The following is a 20,069-nucleotide window of genomic DNA, read 5'->3' as shown; positions in this document are numbered from 1 at the left end:
CTTTCAAAGGTTATTATGAGACTCAAATGAGAGAGTGAATAGGGAGCATTTTGTATGTTATTATTCCTCAACCCATTAATTTGTACCACATATGTGATAACTACAGGGATCATAGTTTATTCTTACAGGTCCTATTTCCATAAACTTTTGCAGAAGTCTAGTTTTTAATGGAGAAAGAGAGTTTATAATTCAACTTTCCATTCCCTAAGCATAGTTGCACTCTTGCCCATCTCTTTTCTTTTTCTTCTCATAAACATGCAAAATTTTCATGTGAAGAGTAGAAAGGAGAAGATTAAGATAATTACTTAGTTGTAGTTTTTCTTTCCTTTCTCAACCTTTTATTCTTTGTTGTCTTTGTAGAGGACAGAAAGTTTGTTTCTCTTTAAATAGAGCTGAAGTTAAAAGAAGCAATTGTGACCCCAAATGTATTATTGATGGCTAACATTCATTGTCATTACTATCATTAATAGCAGCTAACATTTACTGAGTTCTTAGTACGTACCAGGCATTATACTACCATATTTCATTGAATTTAAAACACAAACATTGGTTATATACATCATTATTTATCACTAAGAAAGAAAAAATGCTGTCAAGTAAACTGTGACAAAAATGCTTTCTTTACACGAAAAATGTTTAATTAATATCTATTGAAATATTCCTTTTAGGCTTAGATTTTTATTCTATGCCATTCTTGTACATATATAATAAGAAAGGATAAGAAAAATAAATAAATTGGTCTAAAAGGTCTTCACATTCAGGATCCAACTCTTCTGAATTTCTTTTTGACACTGAATCATGAAAGTCTATGTTTTTTCACACAGTATTGTTCTTTGAGCCATCCAGAACGTTGGTGATGCATTTCTCAAAAGAATACTCCACTGTTATCTAGGATTTTCTTTCAAACTTCCAAGGAGTTTCTTCTGCAAACTTTGACATGCTTGCACCAGCGGTGACAATGTCGTAACTGCTGCCTAGCCAGTAGCAATTTTAAGAAGCATGCCAATTTTAGAGATATGAAAATGTAAAGAAAAATAAGTAAATGCATCTTAGAAAGGATTAATTAGGGTAATTGTTTTACATATATATCTAACTTAACTCTCATAATAATCCCAAGAGGAGGGTATTATTATTATGCCCATTTTATAGATGAGGAAATCAAGGCTTAGAAAGGTTAAGTAGATTGCCCAGGAGTACACAGTTGGTACAAAGTGGTCAAGGAAAAAACCAAACCAAGTCTATCTGACTGTAAATCTTATATTCTTGCCACTGTATTATACTGTCTTCATTTGCATTCCCCTGATAATGAATATCTTTTATATTAATGGAGGAAGAATATCCTAATATTTCCAGAGAGCCAGAACAGGGAATATATATAGTGCTGCATAAAGTATTTCCCAGAAGCTACCAAGCTAGAATTTTAGTGAGTGAAGACTAAACAGAAGGACTCCTACAATATCTTTAGCTGAACATAAATCCTACAATTCAGATTTCTAATTTAGATAAGTGGGTCTCTGTGTTTGGATCAAAATATTCTCATTTTCCTAATGGGCTGAAGTATAACTATAATGATTTTCAGACTTCTACCCTGGCTTGAATTTTATGAAAATTGATGATATGGTAGAATTTTCTAATACCAAGTGACAGAAGAAAGGGAACTTTACTGATGGGATTTTTTGGTATTCATTTGACTGAATAAATGTGCCTGCCATTCTCACCTAATTTATCATTCCAGCATAGTTTCAGACTCTGAGTGACTCTGAGTACAAATTATTTTTTGGCCTACAAAGTCTAACATTCCCATCCTGCCTATAACCTCCTGTATGCTTGTTGATTTACTTACCTGTTTTTATTGTTTCTTTTAGTCTGTTAGATGTGAGCTGAATATTACTGAGAAATTTTATACATAACTGGACTAAGGTAAAGGAACAAATGGAGCTTCATAACAGAGCCCACAATTAATCATATCCTTGAAAGTTTACGGGGAACTTTAGGACTTTTTCCCTGGGAGTAATTATAATGTCAAGTCTAAAGAAGTGACACAATCTCTCCTTAGGCATTTAAGGCTGTAGTGTAGGCTGGAAAGTGTGTTTTGTGCTCCTATTAGATGATAAATGCAAAATGGGTGGGTGAGTTTTCTATAAATGAAGAAGAGATTTAATCAGTCAACCAAAAGTATTTATTGAGCACATGCTATGTGGCCCAGCTCTGTGTGTGACACAGACACAGTAAACAATACAAGGTATAGACTCTTCCCTTCAAGAAGTATATAATGTGAAAGAGATATAGGCACTTAAAAAAAAGGATAAAATAATACAAAATGTATGCTTTTGTTAGATCTAGACCTTACCTATTGTAAGAGCACAGAGACTAAAGAAAATTGAGTGTGTTTTGGAAAAATTAATAGTGCCGAATGGAGAAGTTACATTCAGGGGTTTGTACAAGTAGATGAAAGGGACCAACATCCTAGGCAGGGAAAACGACATAAAGAAAAGGCCAAACGCTTAGCATAAGACAAAGTCTTTGTTTAGAGCCAAGTCCTGTCCCAGCTGATGAACGTTTCTTTTGGAACACAGAATGCCTAAAATTGACTGGATTCTCCTTACTGTGGAAGGCTTTTATTTCTATATTTTACTATGAAAAAGCATTAGGCACATGATCAACACAGCTTGGGGTAGTTTATGGTGCATGTTTTAGTGAGTTGATGCCTGATTTCCTTCATGCTTGGCCCACTAAAAATGACATTCTGATCATCAGTAGACTACTGTAGTCTACTGAGTGAGAGTTTTCTTCCTTTATCAATAATGGTGACAGATGAAGAAATATTGCCTCTCTCCACGATTGCTTTTTAAAGGTGTTGATTTGGTTTTTTATTTCTTCACTTCTATTTTTATTTTTCTTTATTCAGTCACTGTGATGAAGAAGCAACCAAGTATGCATCAGTAAGCCCAAAGTAAATTCTGTATCTTAATTATTATCATTATTTAACAGCTTTTCACATTGGCTGCTGTCTTCCACAGTTCGTCACACCTTTAGGTAAAATCAGCACATCAAGCCTGGTATAGGGGCATTAGGTGTTGAATAATGACCAAGATAAATCTCCAACTCATGATTGCTGACAAGCTGTCAGGAGTGCTTGGACAGAAAGAATGTGGACATCTATTATATTTTCATCTAGACCGTAGATCCCAGAGTGCCATCTCCAGAAATGGTAGAGTCAGAAGAAAGCAAACTGATACTCAGCTAACAGAAAATAGTAGTTTGCTTTCCTACTAACAATTAGTCATTGGTTCTTATCTCCTGAAATTAGAGCTTTTATACTTTTTTCCCAACAGTCTTTCTGTTTCTAAAACTCTTGTGATCTCACTAAAAGAAGAGCATCTTTGAAGTCTGAATAATGTTGAGCCTCTTAAATCCCACAGGAATATATAATACAAGCCTAGGGGCTTGTTTGTTGTTGTTATTGTTGTTTCATGTTATTGAGTGTAGAAATTGGATATAAGATCTACTGTTGGCTGAAAGAATTATCTTAAAGGAAAAAATATCTTAAAATTTTTAGCAATCTCATGTGGAAACATTAACTACATTGGTTGGAATAATAATTAGCAGCTAATTTTGCCAGAGTTTAAGTCTTGTTCATATTGATCAGGTCTTAATGAAAGATAACTAATAAATTTTATATAGTTTAAAATGCTATGTGAGTTAATGTACGGAAAGCACTTAAAATAGGATCTGGCACATAATAAGTGCTATATAACTGTTTGCTGTTATAATGATAGAACATGGATTATCCTTTCACAATCTGGGGAATTTTTCTAAATAAGGATAATAGCCCTTCTAGGCCTTCTTTTCTTTGGAACGGAACTATTTTTTCCTACGTTCTGCATCGTTTCATACCTAATTATATACATTTAAACTAAAAAAAAAGAAGTTAACTGGACTTAATTTACTCAAGATTATTCCCTCCTTAAGGAAATCTGATTAAATTAGGTTTAAGTGACCCTATTCTAGTCTAAATTCCCAAACATTCAGAATAGTTAAAAAGTTTGGACTGGAGGACTTTTCAAAACAAATTTAGCTGATGATCTGCTGTTTTGTTCTAAGGATTTAGTCATCATTGATTGATATTGAGGAATATGTTTTAGTATTTAAAGTTATGTTTCTTTGTTTAAAATAAAGAAACTGTAGGTGAGCATTTAATTAGCTTCTTATCTAACAAGGAAAGAGATAAAAACTAGGGAGAGAACTTGCAACATGCCTTTAACACATTGACTGCCACATCAGAAAAAAACAATTTTTTCCCTGGGGCCAGGGTGTTTTATTAGAACAAAATGATCCTTTCTAATTTGTTATTTTCTGTGTGTGTTATATGCATCACAATCCATGTTTTTAGAATTAAATTGTCAATTGTAACAATAAGAACATCAACAAGTAAGATTTTCACAAGAAAAAGATCCATACATGTGTCTACAATAAAGATTTAAAATTTGCATACATAAAAAAGACTTAAAATTAAGACATGGGCAAACTGGACAAAAAAATTTCCAATACAATAACAGAAAGCGAATATTTTAAATCTTAAGCTAATGAGACAAATATCAGCATCCATGTTTTTAAAATAGGCAAAGAAGGCTGGGCACAATGGCTCACTCCTGAAATCCTAGCACTCTGAGAGGCCGAGGCGGGAGGATCACTCAAGGTCAGGAGTTCAAGACTAGCCTGAGCAAGAGTGAGACCCCCGTCTCTACTAAAAATAGAAAGAAATTATATGGACAGCTAAAAATATATATATAGAAAAATTAGCCGGGCATGGTGGCGCATGCCTGTACTCCCAGCTACTGGGGAGGTTGAGGCAAAAGGATTGCTTAAGCCCAGGAGTTTGAGGTTGCTGTGAGCTAGGCTGATGCCACGGCACTCTAGCCTGGGCAACAGAGCTAGACTCTGTCTCAAAAAAAAAAAAAAAATTTTAAAATAGGCAAAGAACATAAACAAAAAATTCACAGATGCTGGGCATAGTGGCTTATGCCTATAATCTCAGCACTTTGGGAGGCCGAGGTGGGAGGATCACTTGAGGCCAGAAGTTTGAAACCAGCCTGGGCAATGTAGCAAGGCCCCATCTCTAAAATAAAAAAAAAAAAAATTACAGAGGAAGAATATAAATGGCCACCACATATGCTAGAAAAATAGTCAACCTACTAATCAAAGAAATATTAATTAAAATGAGTTATTTTTCCTCTAGCAAAGATTATTTTATCATATTTGATATTGTTAAGGATACCAAAAAATGCCTATTCTCATTATACTACTGGGATTGTAAATTGATATATCTTTCTGGAAATTAATTTGGCAAAACACCTCAAAAGCATTACAGAGTTTACACCTACCATTTTTACACCCAGGACATTGGAAAAGTCCAACAATACCAAGTGTTGGTAAAGATGTGAAGTAATGGGAACTCTTTTACATAGCTGATAAAAGTATTGGTGTGATGCGTTTGGAAAAGAATTGGATACTATCTTGAAATGCCAGCAGTTCCACTTCTGGATATATACCCTAGACTCAGAACTCTTGTTTCTGTTTCACCAGCAAACGTTTACAAGAATGTTCATGACAGCTTTGTTCATAATAGCAAAAAGCTGACAATAACTCAGATGTTCATTTATAGGAAAATTGATAAATAGAGGTATTTTCAAAGCAGTAGAAATCTGTAACAGTAAACATGAAAGAAACACAGTTAAATGTATCAGTATGGATGAATCTTACAAATACAACGTTGGGTCAGGTGTGGTGCTCACGCCTGTAATCCCAGCACTCTGGGAGGACAAGGCAGGAAGATTGCTTGAGGCTAAGGGGTTTGAGACCAGTCTGAGCAAGAGTGAGACCCCATCTCTACTAAAAATAGAAAGAAATTAGCTGGATGTGGTGGCATTAGTAGATGTGGTGGTCCCAGCTACTCAGGAGTCTGAGGCAGGAAGATCGCTTGAGCCCAGGAGTTTGGGGTTGCAGTGAGCTACGACCAGGCCACTGCACTCTAGCCTGGGTGACAGAGCGAGACCTTGTCTTAAAAAATAATAATAATGATATCGATTGAAAAAAGCAAATTGTAGAACAATATATCCAGTATGATACCATTTTATAAAGTTCAAAGACAAGCAAAAGTAAATGATATGTTATTTAGTAATACAAACATTTGTTTTAAACTATTAAAAAATAATAATAAGGCACTAGAAAAAGAAATCCATATGGTGGTTACCTCTTAGGGAAGGCAGGGGCATGGGCTTCAACTGTTCTGCTGATGGTTCCTCTCTCAGTTAAGTGTCCATTAATTTGTCCATTAATATGTTATTTTGTATATATCACATATTTCATGATAAAATTTTTAAAGAGCCCATAAATTTTTATTTCATAATTTCTAAGTTCAGAAAAAGTTTTTCACAGTGGTATTTATCATATCTGAAAACTGAAACAACCTAGATGTCTAATACCTTTTTTATCTTGCCTTGTTCAAGAAAGGATTTCAGAAAGCCTTAGAAAGTACATTCAGTGAGATGAATGTAAAAACTTGCTGAGAAATTAAACAAAGTTAAAAAACAGAAGAAAGAGAAAGCTAAGAGTGTGAAAAATATAAATCAGAAAGTCTCCTGTTCTTGTTAGAGGTGGACCACAAACTTGACTCTAAGCTCTCCAGTGACCAGGATAAAAAGTGAAACACGATTCATGGTGCCTTTAACACATTGACTGCCACATTAGAAAAAAACCATTTTTTCCCTGGGGCCACGGTGTTTTATTAGAACAAAATGATCCTTTCTAATTTTTTATTATTTTCTGTGTGTGAGTTATATGCATCACAATCCATGTTTTTAGAATTAAATTGTCAATTGTAACAGTAAGAACATCAACCAGTAAGATTTTCACAAACCGACTACAGGGTTTTGCTTCACGAGGCCCTGGGCTCAAAACTAGCCTGAGTTAAATACAATCCACACAGCCAATGTGTTAAAATAAGAACAAATCAACTGTGCTGATACTGAGACCAGAGAGAAATTTCTCCCCAGATTAGGTGTGTGGGCACGTTATTTAACCTCTCTGCCTATGTTTTCTTGTCTGTAAAATAGAATAATAGTAGTACCTATTAAATAGCATTGTGAGATTATCTAAGGTAAGATCCTAGGACAGCACCTGGCAAGTAGTAAGCACTCAAATACATAGTGAATGGTATGCTCAAGACTGTCCTTACAGAAGTCAGTATTATGGAAGTAGGTATTGCGATAAATGTAGAAATATTCCTTGCCTCAGACAGGAAATCCTCCCAACAGCAGGACAGAAGTGTTGTAAATTTTCTGGTGCTTTGTCTGTGTTCACTCAATACATATGATTGAACTCTTCCTTTATGCCAGGTTTTCTGTTTGGTAATTATGGCCAGGGTACTTCTAAGTAGTTTAATCTTAAAATCACTTCACTGCGTTGAATAATATTGTGTTTACTTTTTCCACTCTTCAAATGTGATAGTGGTATTCTGTAAGCAAAGACTGGGCAAAAGCAATCATGCAAAAAGGATAAGAAATAGTAATTTAACTTAGTTAATACTGACTAAGAACAAAATAATTGAGGCTTTTAGCTGATGTGATGTCATGGTGATAAAATACTAATTGCTACATTTATTGAATGCTGACTAGGCATCAAACTGTATGCTAATTTCTTCACATATATTATCCTGCTTAATTCTTGCAACACTTTGAGGTTGCAAATATTATCTTGTTTTTTTGGTAAAGAGATTCTGAAGCCTTAGAGGAGGTAAGCCACTTGCCTGAAGTCACAGCCAGCAAGGGTTCAAGCCAGAATTTGGACCCACAGGCCTTGCTGATTCGAAAGCCCTTATTCTTAGCCACTTCAATGTATTACCTTCTGTGGAATGAAACCAAAACTTATCAAACCTTGAAACCCTTTGTTTCAGATTGAAAATATTTTTCCTTGATGCCCTCAATCAAATATATCCTGATTTTAATCATTCTATAATATGTTCATTCATCAGTCGTATTATGTTCCTGTTTTGGGCTGTCAGAGTGGAAGGCTAACCTTTTCCTGGCCTGACTATACAATTGGTACTCACATCATTTAGTCAGTTGACTCGATCACCAGCCTGAACTTTCTTAAAAATTTTAAAATGAAAGGAATCCTTTGGATTTGAAGTAGAAAACTCTTTAACAGTTTAGTTTGGTGATCTATAATCTCGTGGCCCAAGATTCTAATGGATTATTTTTGCCTTTGCTGAGGGTACTGAACTATGTTGCCTCCATTCCAAATTATTGGCCTTCTTCCTCATCTTGCCAGTTAGTCAAAAGACAACCACATTAGTATTTGCAGTGAAGATGCCTCTTATTTAAAGATCAAGAAAATTTGGGCTCCTGGCAATCTGAACTGGGGCCCTCTGTCGTCTGCCAATTGCAGAAACATAGATTTTATTCATTCATTCATTATCTATATATTTATTTTAGAGGCAGGATCTCAACTGTCTCCCAGGCTACAGTGCAGTGGTGAAATCATAGCACACTGCAACCTCAAACTTCTGGCCTCTGTGATCCTCACACCTCAGTCTCCCAAGTAGCTGGCATTATAGGCACAAGCCACTGTGCCTGACTCAGAAACATAGATTTCAGTTCAAACTATGAAATGTGTATGTCATACTCACTCGGTGGGTTTATGCTAGAGAACTTTGCTTGTAATCATTTTTCCTTTTGATGGGCATAACAGAGTTATTTTGAGACTCCTGACAGTTGCAGCAGTAGCACAGTTAAGATCTCAGAGCCACATACAAAGCTTGAAAAACAGAGATGTGTTCAGCTCAGAGGCTTGAGATCACTAATGCAATCTAGTATTGTGCAGTTCAGAAACTAGAAAAAGCCTATCAAGAAACTTACCTTTCTGAAATATTTGTATAAGGGGAGGATTTACTCTGGGTGTAGACAGTCCCCTGAAAGATAATTGTATGAAAGAGAATAAGGTTGAAGTTTATATCTGTTGGAATACATGAACCTCAAATGTCTTTAATAAATGAAGACCCACTTGCAAATACTGATTTCTTTTTCCTTTTACTTTTTTTTCTAACCTTATTTTTAGCCTCTGTTCATAATACATGTTTTCTTCTCTTCTTGGCTTCCCATCTTCCTTAAGTCATTTCATCTGGATATGTGTGGACCATCTGTCCTTCCAAAAGGACAAGGGACAGGGGTGGGAACAAGAGGCACAGTGTGAACAGAAAGCCAGGAAAAATCTTGCAGGCAGTTTTTTGGCTCCTCTTTTCTGGCCTCTCTTTGCCTGCCCTGCAGACTCCTGGAGAACAACAGAGAGACAACAGCTTGTATCCACTTGAGAAAGTGGCAATGGCTGCAGAAAGAAAAATACTCAGCTGTTAAGCTCTCATCCTAGATACAGAAAAACAATGCAGAGGATGGGTGGTGTGCTAGAATGCTACCTTCTGTGCCACGAGATCAAATCAAATGGAATTTCTTAATTGTTGAAGTGGAACTTAAAAGTTCCCAATATAAGTGGGACATACGTATGGCTATGTAAAATACAAGCCAATGATTTGCTTCCAAATAGACAATTAGAAGTTTTCTACATTGTGATAATTTTGTAATTGCTTCTGTCTTTCCCCAAAGACCCTCCCATGACCTTGGGGATTGATGCATGCATATGGCACTCCAGGAGTGCAAGCACAAGATTGTCCAGGCTTAAGATACAGGTTAAGTATCACTTATCCAAAATGCTTGGGACCAGAAGTATTTCAGATTTTGGATTGTTTTGGATTTTGGAATATTTGCATTATACTTCTTGGTCGAGCATTCCTAATCCAAAATCCGAAATGTTCCAGTGATGGGTTATTTTGAAGTCTAATTGGAAGGGGAATAAAGATTAAAAAAAAAACAAAAAACAAATGTTCCAATGAGCATTTCCTTTAAGCATGATCTTTGAGCATCATGTTAGTGCTGAAAAAGTTTTGGACTTTGGAGCATTTCAGATTTTGGATTTTTGGATTAGGTATGCTCAACCTATACACACTTGACCCCTAGAGCCACATGATGTTTAGCTATTGCGCTTGAAAATTTAACCCTAATGAGGGTCCTTGAAATAGTACCTTGAAAGATCCCTAGCCTTAGCATAGAAGATGTTCAGTTAATAAATTTTGAATGAATAAGACATTAGTTCAAGTCTTTCTATTAGCAGTTTTGAGCGTAAAGAGAAACAGCTCTCCTTGGCCGCCTCAAGCCATGTTTAAGACCTCAGAAATAAGGCAGTCTTGACTCAGAAGAGCCTAAAAACCTGAATGGAGAGGTGCTGCCCAAAGTCAAATGACAGAGCTAAAGTAGTGAACTTGAACCGGGCCACACTATGTGGACAAACTCAATTTTATGGTTTTTAAGCCCTTTCAGGTTCCAATCATTTAAAAATAATAATGATAGAACTCATTACCAAAAGGCAAGTCTGAGTTTTCAAAGAACATTAGTAAAGATGCTAATCGGAGCACTGTAATTGTTACTTGACCATCTCCACTGGAAATTTTCTTTACTGTCTGAAACATAAGAGAGGTGAGGCTTTGTGCCCCTATGGAGAACAGAGATTAAAGGCCTTTCATAAGCCTTGAGCTGCCGGTGTTATGAACAAGAAACATTTCAATCACAAAGCTCTCTTGTGAGATGGAGCTGAAAACTCACCTAATTCAAACATACAGGATTGCCCTATAGCTGTGAAATCTTCTGGATAAAGGTAGAATGAACGGTCTAAATCGTTAAAGCCTGGCCTGAAGAGCAGGGACCACAGCTTTGTTTCACCTGCCTTGAGGAAGCTCATAGATGAACTTTTTGCCCAGGTATCAGATTTCACTAAAAATCTGATGTAAACATTGTAAAAGGTATGCCCACTTAGAACATTCTGTCAGTCCTCCATTTTATTTCAGGATAGTAAATTGAGCCATAAATTAAACTTAAATTGAATCCTGAAAACTTATGGTATTGTCAAAACTTAATCAGCTGTATAGAAGTGATGGTGTGATAAACATGAAATATTGAGCGGTTGAATTGAAAAAGAGGCTTTCACATAATATTGATGATGTTGATGTCTTTGGAAATAGTTTTGCTTCTCATTTAAATATGACTAAGCCTCCTGCCTTTATAAGATTATCAAAAACAACATAGTGCTGTCCTGCAGGCTGCATATGTACTGCTGCTTAGAAGTAGGGAACGGTGTGATGTTTAGAGATAGTCTTTGGGCCCAAACAGGGCTGAGTTTGAATCCCAGCTCTGTCACATGTAGCTGCGCGTTGCCTCAGTTTTCTCATCTACAAAGTGGAGCTTTTCCATAGGGCTGTTACAGTGATTAAATGAAAGAATATATGGGTGTGAGTCCCTGGCCCATAGTATGTGCTCAGTAAATTGTTGCTATTATTAAAATATAGTTCTTGTGTCTTGCTCATTGACACAGTCTCACCAGTGAGGAAACAAATTAAGATGTATATCAACTTACCAAGCTAACTGAGAAAATGAGAACTGAAAGAGAATTCACTCTTGACTTTCTTATTTTGTGTCTCATATGTAAGTCTTATCTCCCTACTAGATTCAGGTGAGGTCCCTGAGGACAGAAACTGAATTTTCTCCTTCTTTCTTAAACCCCACAGTGACTAACACAGTGTTAGACAACTAACAGACATTCAGGAAATGCTTGTTGGCGTGACCTTACTTAGCAACAGCTTATGTCTATGTATACCCCTTTTAAGAGAACAGAATTATGTATGCCCTGCCATGTAGGAATCTGAAATTTTCCAGTAACTTATTTTCTAATAAAAGGACAAATTGTATCATCTTCAAATGGTTTTGCTTTATAATGGTTACTGGGCGTATCTGTAGCCATTTTATTAGTTATAAATTTATAAGTATCATTAACACTGTAGCTGGGACTGAGATAACTTTCTTGTCTCCATTTTTAAGTGAAAATCTTAATTTTCTGATGTCACTTAGATAAGCTAGAGGTCCTTTATACTTAACCTTTCCATCTGCATATTTAAATATATTTAATGATTTTTCAGTAGCTTTGTGGTGAGCAAGTCTAATGGAGGCATCCTATACTCTATGCATTTTTTTCCCCAAGCTCTGTTGATGCCCTAACATTTGATTACCATTTTAGGGAAAACTTGAAAACACATTACTCTTCTTTAAAATCCTTAAAAGTGTGAGTGTATAACAATATTAAGTACAGATTGAAGAAGTGATATGACTTTACATAGGCATATTTGATCAAATTTATAATTAGCTTTTAAGTCTTCTCTGAGGAGCAGGAACATGGATGATCCAGACAGCACTTATTATGAATAATGGCGTGAATTTGTATGGAGCTTTAAAATGGTTTCTATTTCTACAAGGATATTCCTGATCTGTGAGGTTGTGAGATGCTATAGCAGTTCTGTTTTATACGTGAGGAAACTGAGGCCCAGAATAGTAGGGTGATTTTCCTAAAGCCACAGTGAGTGACAGATCTGGGATAAGAACCTATTAATAGACCTGTTTCTTAGTCGTTTTTTCAGATCTTGTTGAGAATTGTAGCTCAAAAACACAATCCCAGCCATCAGCTCTTTTCTGCTACCTAAAAGAGTGGATGCTCAATGTTCCACATCAAAATACTTTCCATTGACTCCAGGAACCCTCTATTTCCCTCCCAGTTTGAACGCCATGACCCTGTGGATGGGAGAATTACTGAGAGGCAGTTCGGTGGCATGCTGCTGGCCTACAGTGGGGTGCAGTCCAAGAAGTTGACCGCCATGCAGAAGCAGCTCAAGAAGCACTTCAAAGAAGGAAAGGTAAGTAGCTTTGGGTAGAGGACGAAAAGAAACCATAGGAATGTATGGTTATTGCAAAGGTGCTAACATAATGATGAGAGTATGTCATGAACCAAGGATCACAACTAGATCATCTCTGGTACCTGAGGTCCAAAGGGAGGAAAGAAATGAGCAATGGGTGAGGAAGAGGAGAGAGTCCAGAATAACCCCAGGTTTCTTCTTCAGGAAAAGGGTGGCATCATGAACTGAGATTGAGAATTTTAAAGGAGAGACAAGTTTAGATAGGAAGAGAAAGAGTTCAGTTGTGGCCATCTGAGTCATGAAGGTAGACTTGGGAATCATCAACGCACTATGTTAGAGTTAAAACCGTGAAAGCAGATGAGACTGCCCAAAGAGTGGTGTTATAGAGTAGAACTGTGGGCCAAGGAGAAAATCATCGAAACACTACCATTTAAGCACCTTGGGAAGGAAATCTTCCCAAGAAGAAGAAAGAGGAGGCTCTAGACAAAGGGAAATCACATACACAAAACTCTAAGGCAGTGTATTAGTCTGCTTGGCCTACTGTAGCAAACTGTTAATACCACAGACAGTGGTTTTAACAAAAGAGATTTATTTTCTCACAGTTCTGGAGACTAGAAGTCTATGATCATGGTGCCAGTCAGTTTGGTTTCTGATGATGGCTCTCTTCCTGCCTTGGAGGAAGACACCTTTTTGATATGTCCTCACATGGGCTTTCCTCAGTGTGTGTGCATGGAGAGAGAGAGAGAGAGAGAGAGAGAAAACGCACGCACAAGAAATCTCTGGCGTTTCTTCTTATAAGAACACTAATTCTATCAGATTAGGGCCCCACCCTTGTGACCTCATTTGACCTTGTTATTTCCTCTAAGGCCCCATCTCCAAACACACTGGGCACACTGGGGGTTAGGGCTTCAACACATGAATGGACAGCAGCGGGGAGGGTAACAAATATTTAGTCCATAATAGGCAGGAAAGACAAACCTGGCATGTGTGAAGAACTGAAAGGGGGGGGACTCGTGTGGTTAGAGCATACTGAGCAAGGAGGAAAATGGACTGAGATGAGGACCAGAACATTGCAGGACCTTATAAGTATAGAAGGAGTTTGGAGTTTATTCACAGTGCAATAGGAAGCTATTAAAGTGTGTGAGCAGTGAATCAACATGATTATATATATGTTTAAAGAGATAACCCTGGTTGTTTTATGGAAAATAATTTGGAAAGAGGCAAGCATAGAAGCAAAGACTGATAATAAGGCTATTAGAGAATTTAGAAAGAGATGATTTACAGTGTTTTGAGCAGCATTAGGATTAGAGACCATGGATTTGTGGCAACACTATTCGACACTGCTCTCTGATACCCTTCAAAACCAGCCATCCCTAGCATGAGAAAAGAAAAGGGCAGATGGTAGAAATGAGTCAGTATCAGGGGGTGAGGTGGACAGACTGAAGCAGAGACCAGTTAAGAGGTCAGGCCTCTAGAAGATCACACACACACACACACACACACACACACACAGTAGTGCTAGAACTAGAACCCAGACTTCTCATTCCCAGCCCAATACCTTTCCCACTGGACAATGACTACCATCTGGCCATGACCAGGAATCTGACTTGGCATTAAAAATGTTCCATGAGAGATTGCCAAGGTGGTGTGGTGTGGTAGACGTGAAGCTAGAAGACTTGAGATCAAGTCCTGCCTCAGGATTCCATGTTTATTAAACAAATCACTTAACCTCATTGTCCTCATGATTTCGGAGGCTTGTCCTAGATTCTTGCTATAAGGGGCCTTCTAGCTTTAAAGACTCAATAACGGAAAATAAGAAATAGGATTGCTAGTGCTTGGCCCAGTTTTCTTAGTCGTTGTGCAAAAAATATTGCATGAATAACATTGCCCCAAGTTGGTGGAAAGCCTTTCTTATTAGCCAGACTTTTTCCTCTTTGTTTTGGATGCTGAAAAGTCAAAAGGACCTCTGAACCAGGCTGCGGGCTGCAAATGAGGGCAGACTGGGCTCTAAGAGAAAGCGTCAGCTTCTCTGAACTCAGCCCAGCCTTTTCCCACAACAGGTGTTCTCTTGGCTGTGGGGAGAACTCATCATTAATGGAAAGTGACAGAGAGAATTTCTTTCCCAGAGAGCACATCTACACTACCCAGTAGCCAGCTGATACCTGTTGGAAATTGTAATTTCAGAAAATTGATTACAGGCCAGGCGCGGTGGCTCACGCCTGTAATCCTAGCACTCTGGGAGGCCAAGGCGGGTGGATCGCTCAAGGTCAGGAGTTCGAGACCAGCCTGAGCAAGAGCGAGACCCCCCCCCCCCCGTCTCTACTAAAAATAGAAAGAAATTATCTGGCCAACTAAAATATATGTAGAAAAAAATTAGCCAGGCATGGTGGCGCATGCCTGTAGTCCCAGCTACTTGGGAGGCTGAGGCAGTAGGATTGCTTAAGCTCAGGAGTTTGAGGTTGCTGTGAGCTAGGCTGACGCCACGGCACTCACTCTAGCCCGGGCAACAAAGCAAGACTCTGTCTCAATTAAAAAAAAAAAAAAAAAAGGAAATTGATTACAAATATATGGGTGGATTTTTTTAGTCCCCATGCTGGAAGCATAGTGTTTGCATTCAGAAATGCTCCTTTATTTTGACCAGACATATAGGTTGGTTCGGACATTGATTTGGCCTTAAGTTAATTATCTATCATGATAGGCTAATTCATATTTTATTATAAATTTATATTTAAAAGTAATAAATTGGGTGTTGGAGACATCTGCCTTGAAGGAATATTTTAGCTTTAGGCAGGCGTTACTTTAGGACCTGAAGACCTTGCAAAAGAGCTCTGAAGTGAAAGGACAAATTTTGTCAGATGATGAAATTCTGGGGTGTTAAATTACTTCAGGCCAAGAATTTCTAGCCTGCCTTAGCGAGGAGATTAAGATTGATTGTTCTCTCATGTTGATTAAATAGTTTGTGAACACAGCAATTAACTAAAATGAGAGTTAATGAGGCCAGGCATGGTGGCTCACACCTGTAATCCTAGTGCTCTGGGAGGCTGAGGTGAGGCAGGAGGATTGCTTGAAGTCAGGAGTTCGAGACCAGCCTTAGCAAGAGCGAGACTGCCCCCCCCCCCCCCGTCTCTACTAAAAATAGAAAGAAATTATCTGGCCAACTAAAAATATATATAGAAAAAGTTAGCCGGGCATGGTGGCACATGCCTGTAGTCCCAGCTACTCGGGAGGCTGAGGCAGGAGGATCCCTTAAGCCCAGGAGTTTGAGGTTACTGTGAGCTAGGCTGACGCCATGGCACTCACTCTAGCCCGGGCAACAAAGTGAGACTCTGTCTCAAAAAAAAAAAAAAGATGCATAAATAGGTAGTAATGCTATTTTTAAAAAAGGAAATGAATCCCCTAAGTCAGAATAGTGATTATTATCACTGGGGGTGGGGGGAGTGGAGGTGGGGCTTATGATTGGGAAGAAGCATGTTGGGGGAAGGGAGGAGGCTTCTGGGATGCTAATAATCTGTTCTTTGACCTGTATGGAGGTTCTATGGGTATTCATTTTACAACAGTTTCTTAAGTTGTACATTTATATTTTATGTGCTTTTCTATATGGTCATCATATTCCACAATAAAAAGTTTTTTAAGTTCTGCGATTCGAAGGGAAAAAAATTATGAAAGATCATGTGACATAATCACACCAATAGTATTTTAGCTCTCAGTTTGATTGATAATACGAAAAAGGTACAATTGCCTGAGTTTGGAGGGTACTGGGAAAGAACTATAGATTGTCCGTATTAAGATTTCCTCATTATTGAGTTCCTGAAGTAGGTCCTTGGTCTCTGTAGTTTTGGGAAATGGAAATCAGGAAAGGAGCAGCACTAAGTGGAAGCCAGTCAACATCTGCGATGCCTTAAGGACCCGATGCTTTATTAAAATATTAATCTCAGTGTCTGGGGCATTCTCAGCCTTTTCACTTCTCAGAAACTGTATTGATTTCTATCACAGCATGATGTGTGAGAAGTGGGGAAAAGGCAAATAGGACAAATTTTCCTCCCTATGAAAGAATCCCGGTACTTTCTCTTGAGCCATCATAGAAAGTAGAATCTGAGATTCATTGAACTGTTCATTCTTTGAACAGCTTTTGAAAAGGATTTCTTTGTTCACATAATTTCATCAGATTAATGTTAAGTGGCAAATCACTTTGTCAGTAGCTTTTAAATTGAGATAATAACTTCCCCAGTGCTTGGGTTTTGCTAAATAGTGAAACCCTTTCCCTGTATATCACTGATTTTGGTGATTCTTTAATTAGCTTAAGTCTCAGAAATGCTTAGCTGGCCTGTGAGCAGATTATTAAAATGGAAGTCCTCACTCTGATCTTAGTTCTTAAGATGTAGAACAGATAAAGTAGCTGCAGGCCATTTTAGGAAGTGTCATAATAGATGGTGTGACCAATTGGAGAGCACAGTTAGAAATATTTTCATAAAAGGCATCCAGCCATCATTCTAAGAAGCTTTGTCAGATTTTACCTGTGAGAGGGAAGTAGCCAGTTTGCCTTTCTCGGGGTAAAATTCTGGAGTTTTTTCCCCCTATTGTATACAAATTTGACATTCCTTGACTAATTTATTCAGTTTCTGTTCTCGACGTGGGTATAAATTTCTGATTTACAGACATGAATAACTGCCTAGTTTTCTGCATTTTGTGCTACAGCCTTACCTTACCATCTTTCCTCTTTCAGGGTCTAACATTTCAGGAGGTGGAGAACTTCTTTACCTTCCTAAAGAATATTAATGATGTAGACACTGCATTGAGTTTTTACCATATGGCTGGAGCATCTCTTGATAAAGGTAATAAAACATAAGAGCTGTTGTTGAAGGTATAAACACTGAATCTGTAATCTTTTATGTGACTGCCTTAACAGTAAAATATTGGTTTTTCTTGCCTTTGTTTTGTTTTGTTTGACATCATATGAGCCTTGCATTTCACCCTGAGATGCCAAGCTCAGCAAATAAGTTTTCTTGTGCTAAAGGCTGTAGTCGGGATAGGTGCCCATCTTTAAATGGTTAGCCTTGAAAATAGGCATCTACGCTGAAACCGAAGCATGAAACTGCAAGAACTTCCCTCAGCTGAGCCAGAGTCATTATATATATAATGTGAAGTCACTATGCAATTTATGTCTTTGATGAGAAGGAATGGTTTGGTTTATTTCCTATTAATATATTAAAGATTTCTTTTTAAAAATAAAATCCTCACTGGCCAACCACAGTGGCTCACGCATGTGATCCTAGCACTTTGGGAGGCTGAGGTGAGAGGATCACTTAAGGCCAGGAGTACAAGACCAGTCTGAGCAAGAGCAAGACCCCCATCTCTACAAAAAATAGAAAAATTAACCAGACATAGTGGCACATGTCTCCCAAGTCCCAGCTACTCAGGAGGCTGAGGCAAGAGGATCGCTTGAACCCAGGAGTTTGAGGTTGCAGTGAGCTATGATGACGCCACTACACTGTAGCAGGGCTACAGAGTGAGACCCTGTCTCAAAAAAAAAAAAAAAAAGATAAACTCGTGGCTGAGAATAGTACGTACCCCCTGTTTGCTTCATATAAATTCAGTTACTATTTGTACAGGCAATATGAGAGCAGAGGAATTGAAAGCATAATTTTTCCCCAACATTTTATAATATTATGAAAATTTTTAAACATTCAGAACAGTTGAAATAATTATTTAAATAACATTCATATATCCAGTTCAATTAACATTTTGGTATATTTGCTTGATCATATATCTATGCATCTGTTCATCTAACTAATCAGCTGCCAGGAGTTAGCTACTCTCCAACAAAACGGGTCCCAGGCAGGATCATCGCAAGAGATTTGGAAATAATAGAGACAGAGACAAAGTGTAGTTTAAAGTGATGGGGAAGTCAGGGTGCATTCCTGTGAGCCAGGAGGCACTGAGTGAAAGCCCGCATCAGTATTTATTGGTACAGCAATTAGTTGTTAGTGGTTATAGATTTATATGTACAGATCATTTGTTTAGGTTTTAAGGCTCCCCAAAGGTTTCAGGGGATCCCTTAATTAATTCTATCTACGTGAGCAAACAGTTACAAAATTTGTCAGAGATAAACTTCTTAATCTCTAAGTAATGAGTAGACCTAGTTGAGTATACAAGTTAAAGATAGAATTATCGATTAGCAGTAAAGCTAAAACAGAAACATAGAGAATAGTGAATACAATGCTTTTCCCCAAAGTTCAGGAAGAAGCCAAGAAATAACAAAGATCAGAGCAGAACTAAATGAAATCAATAACAAACACACTATACAGAAGATTAATAAAACAAAAAGTTGGTTCCTTGAAAAAATAAACAAAATTGACACTCCTCTTGCTAGATTAATGAGAAGCAGAAAAGAAGGACTCTAATAAGCTCCGTCAGGAATGAAAAAGGAGATATTACAACTGATACCACAGAAATACAAAATATCATCTATGAATACTACAAAAACTAAATGCACATAAACTTGAAAATGTGGAGGAAATGGACAAATTCTTAGAAACACACAGCTTCCCTAGGCTCAAACAGGAAGAAATAGGATTCCGGAACAGACCAATATCAAGTACTGAAATTGAAGCAGCAATAAAAAACCTTCCTGAAAAGGAATAAAATACTTTTAAACAATTACCCGCCTCCCCAGCATGGGTGTGGGAGTGGGGAAGCATGACTGACATCCCACATTCACATCTCTCTGGGCCTCATACATTTTGCATACCTCACATAGCTCAGACTGCTCTGAGCTGTTTTTCTTTTCTCATTTCCCCACTTTTGATCAAAAATATTCCCTTGGAAGCACTGATGGCCAATCTCTGCTTAGGTTAGAGTGATAGATGTCCTTCATCCCTCAGCACTGGGAAGGCTCATTCCCAGATGGTCCTGTCCCACTTTTGGGGGTGGGGGGAGGTATAAACACAGTCTTGCTTATTCAACACTTTTTAGTGGATTCCTTAAGATTTTCTAGGTAAGATCATGGCTTTCAGTTATATGTGGAATCTAAATAAAGTGGAATTCACAGAAACAGAGTAGAATGGTAGTTCCCAGGGGCTGCAGGAGTGGGAGAAATGGGGAGTTATCAGTCAAAGTATACAAACTGTCATATGCAGGGTGAGTTAGTTCTAAAGAGCTAATGTACCACATGGTGACTATAATTAGTAATCTTATTGTATACTTGAAATTTGCCATAAATAGT

The 20,069-nt window shown here is 37.7% G+C and overlaps 1 protein-coding gene across 3 annotated transcripts in view; it reads left to right on the top strand.

The window, feature by feature from the left end:
* MICU1 (mitochondrial calcium uptake 1) overlaps nt 1–20,069 on the top strand; it is a 195,981-nt gene that overhangs the window by 149,143 nt on the left and 26,769 nt on the right. For all 3 annotated transcript variants that reach the window (XM_069460023.1, XM_069460024.1, XM_069460025.1), the window contains 2 exons: nt 12,710–12,847; nt 17,571–17,679. In XM_069460023.1, the coding sequence (XP_069316124.1) occupies nt 12,710–12,847; nt 17,571–17,679 (247 nt within the window). The remainder of the gene's footprint in view (nt 1–12,709; nt 12,848–17,570; nt 17,680–20,069) is intronic.

This window comes from Eulemur rufifrons, chromosome 28, assembly GCF_041146395.1.
Source record: "Eulemur rufifrons isolate Redbay chromosome 28, OSU_ERuf_1, whole genome shotgun sequence".
NCBI lineage: Eukaryota > Metazoa > Chordata > Mammalia > Primates > Lemuridae > Eulemur > Eulemur rufifrons.
The sequence above is the reverse complement of the archived record's forward strand: the minus strand, read 5'-3'. Positions and strand labels throughout refer to the sequence as shown.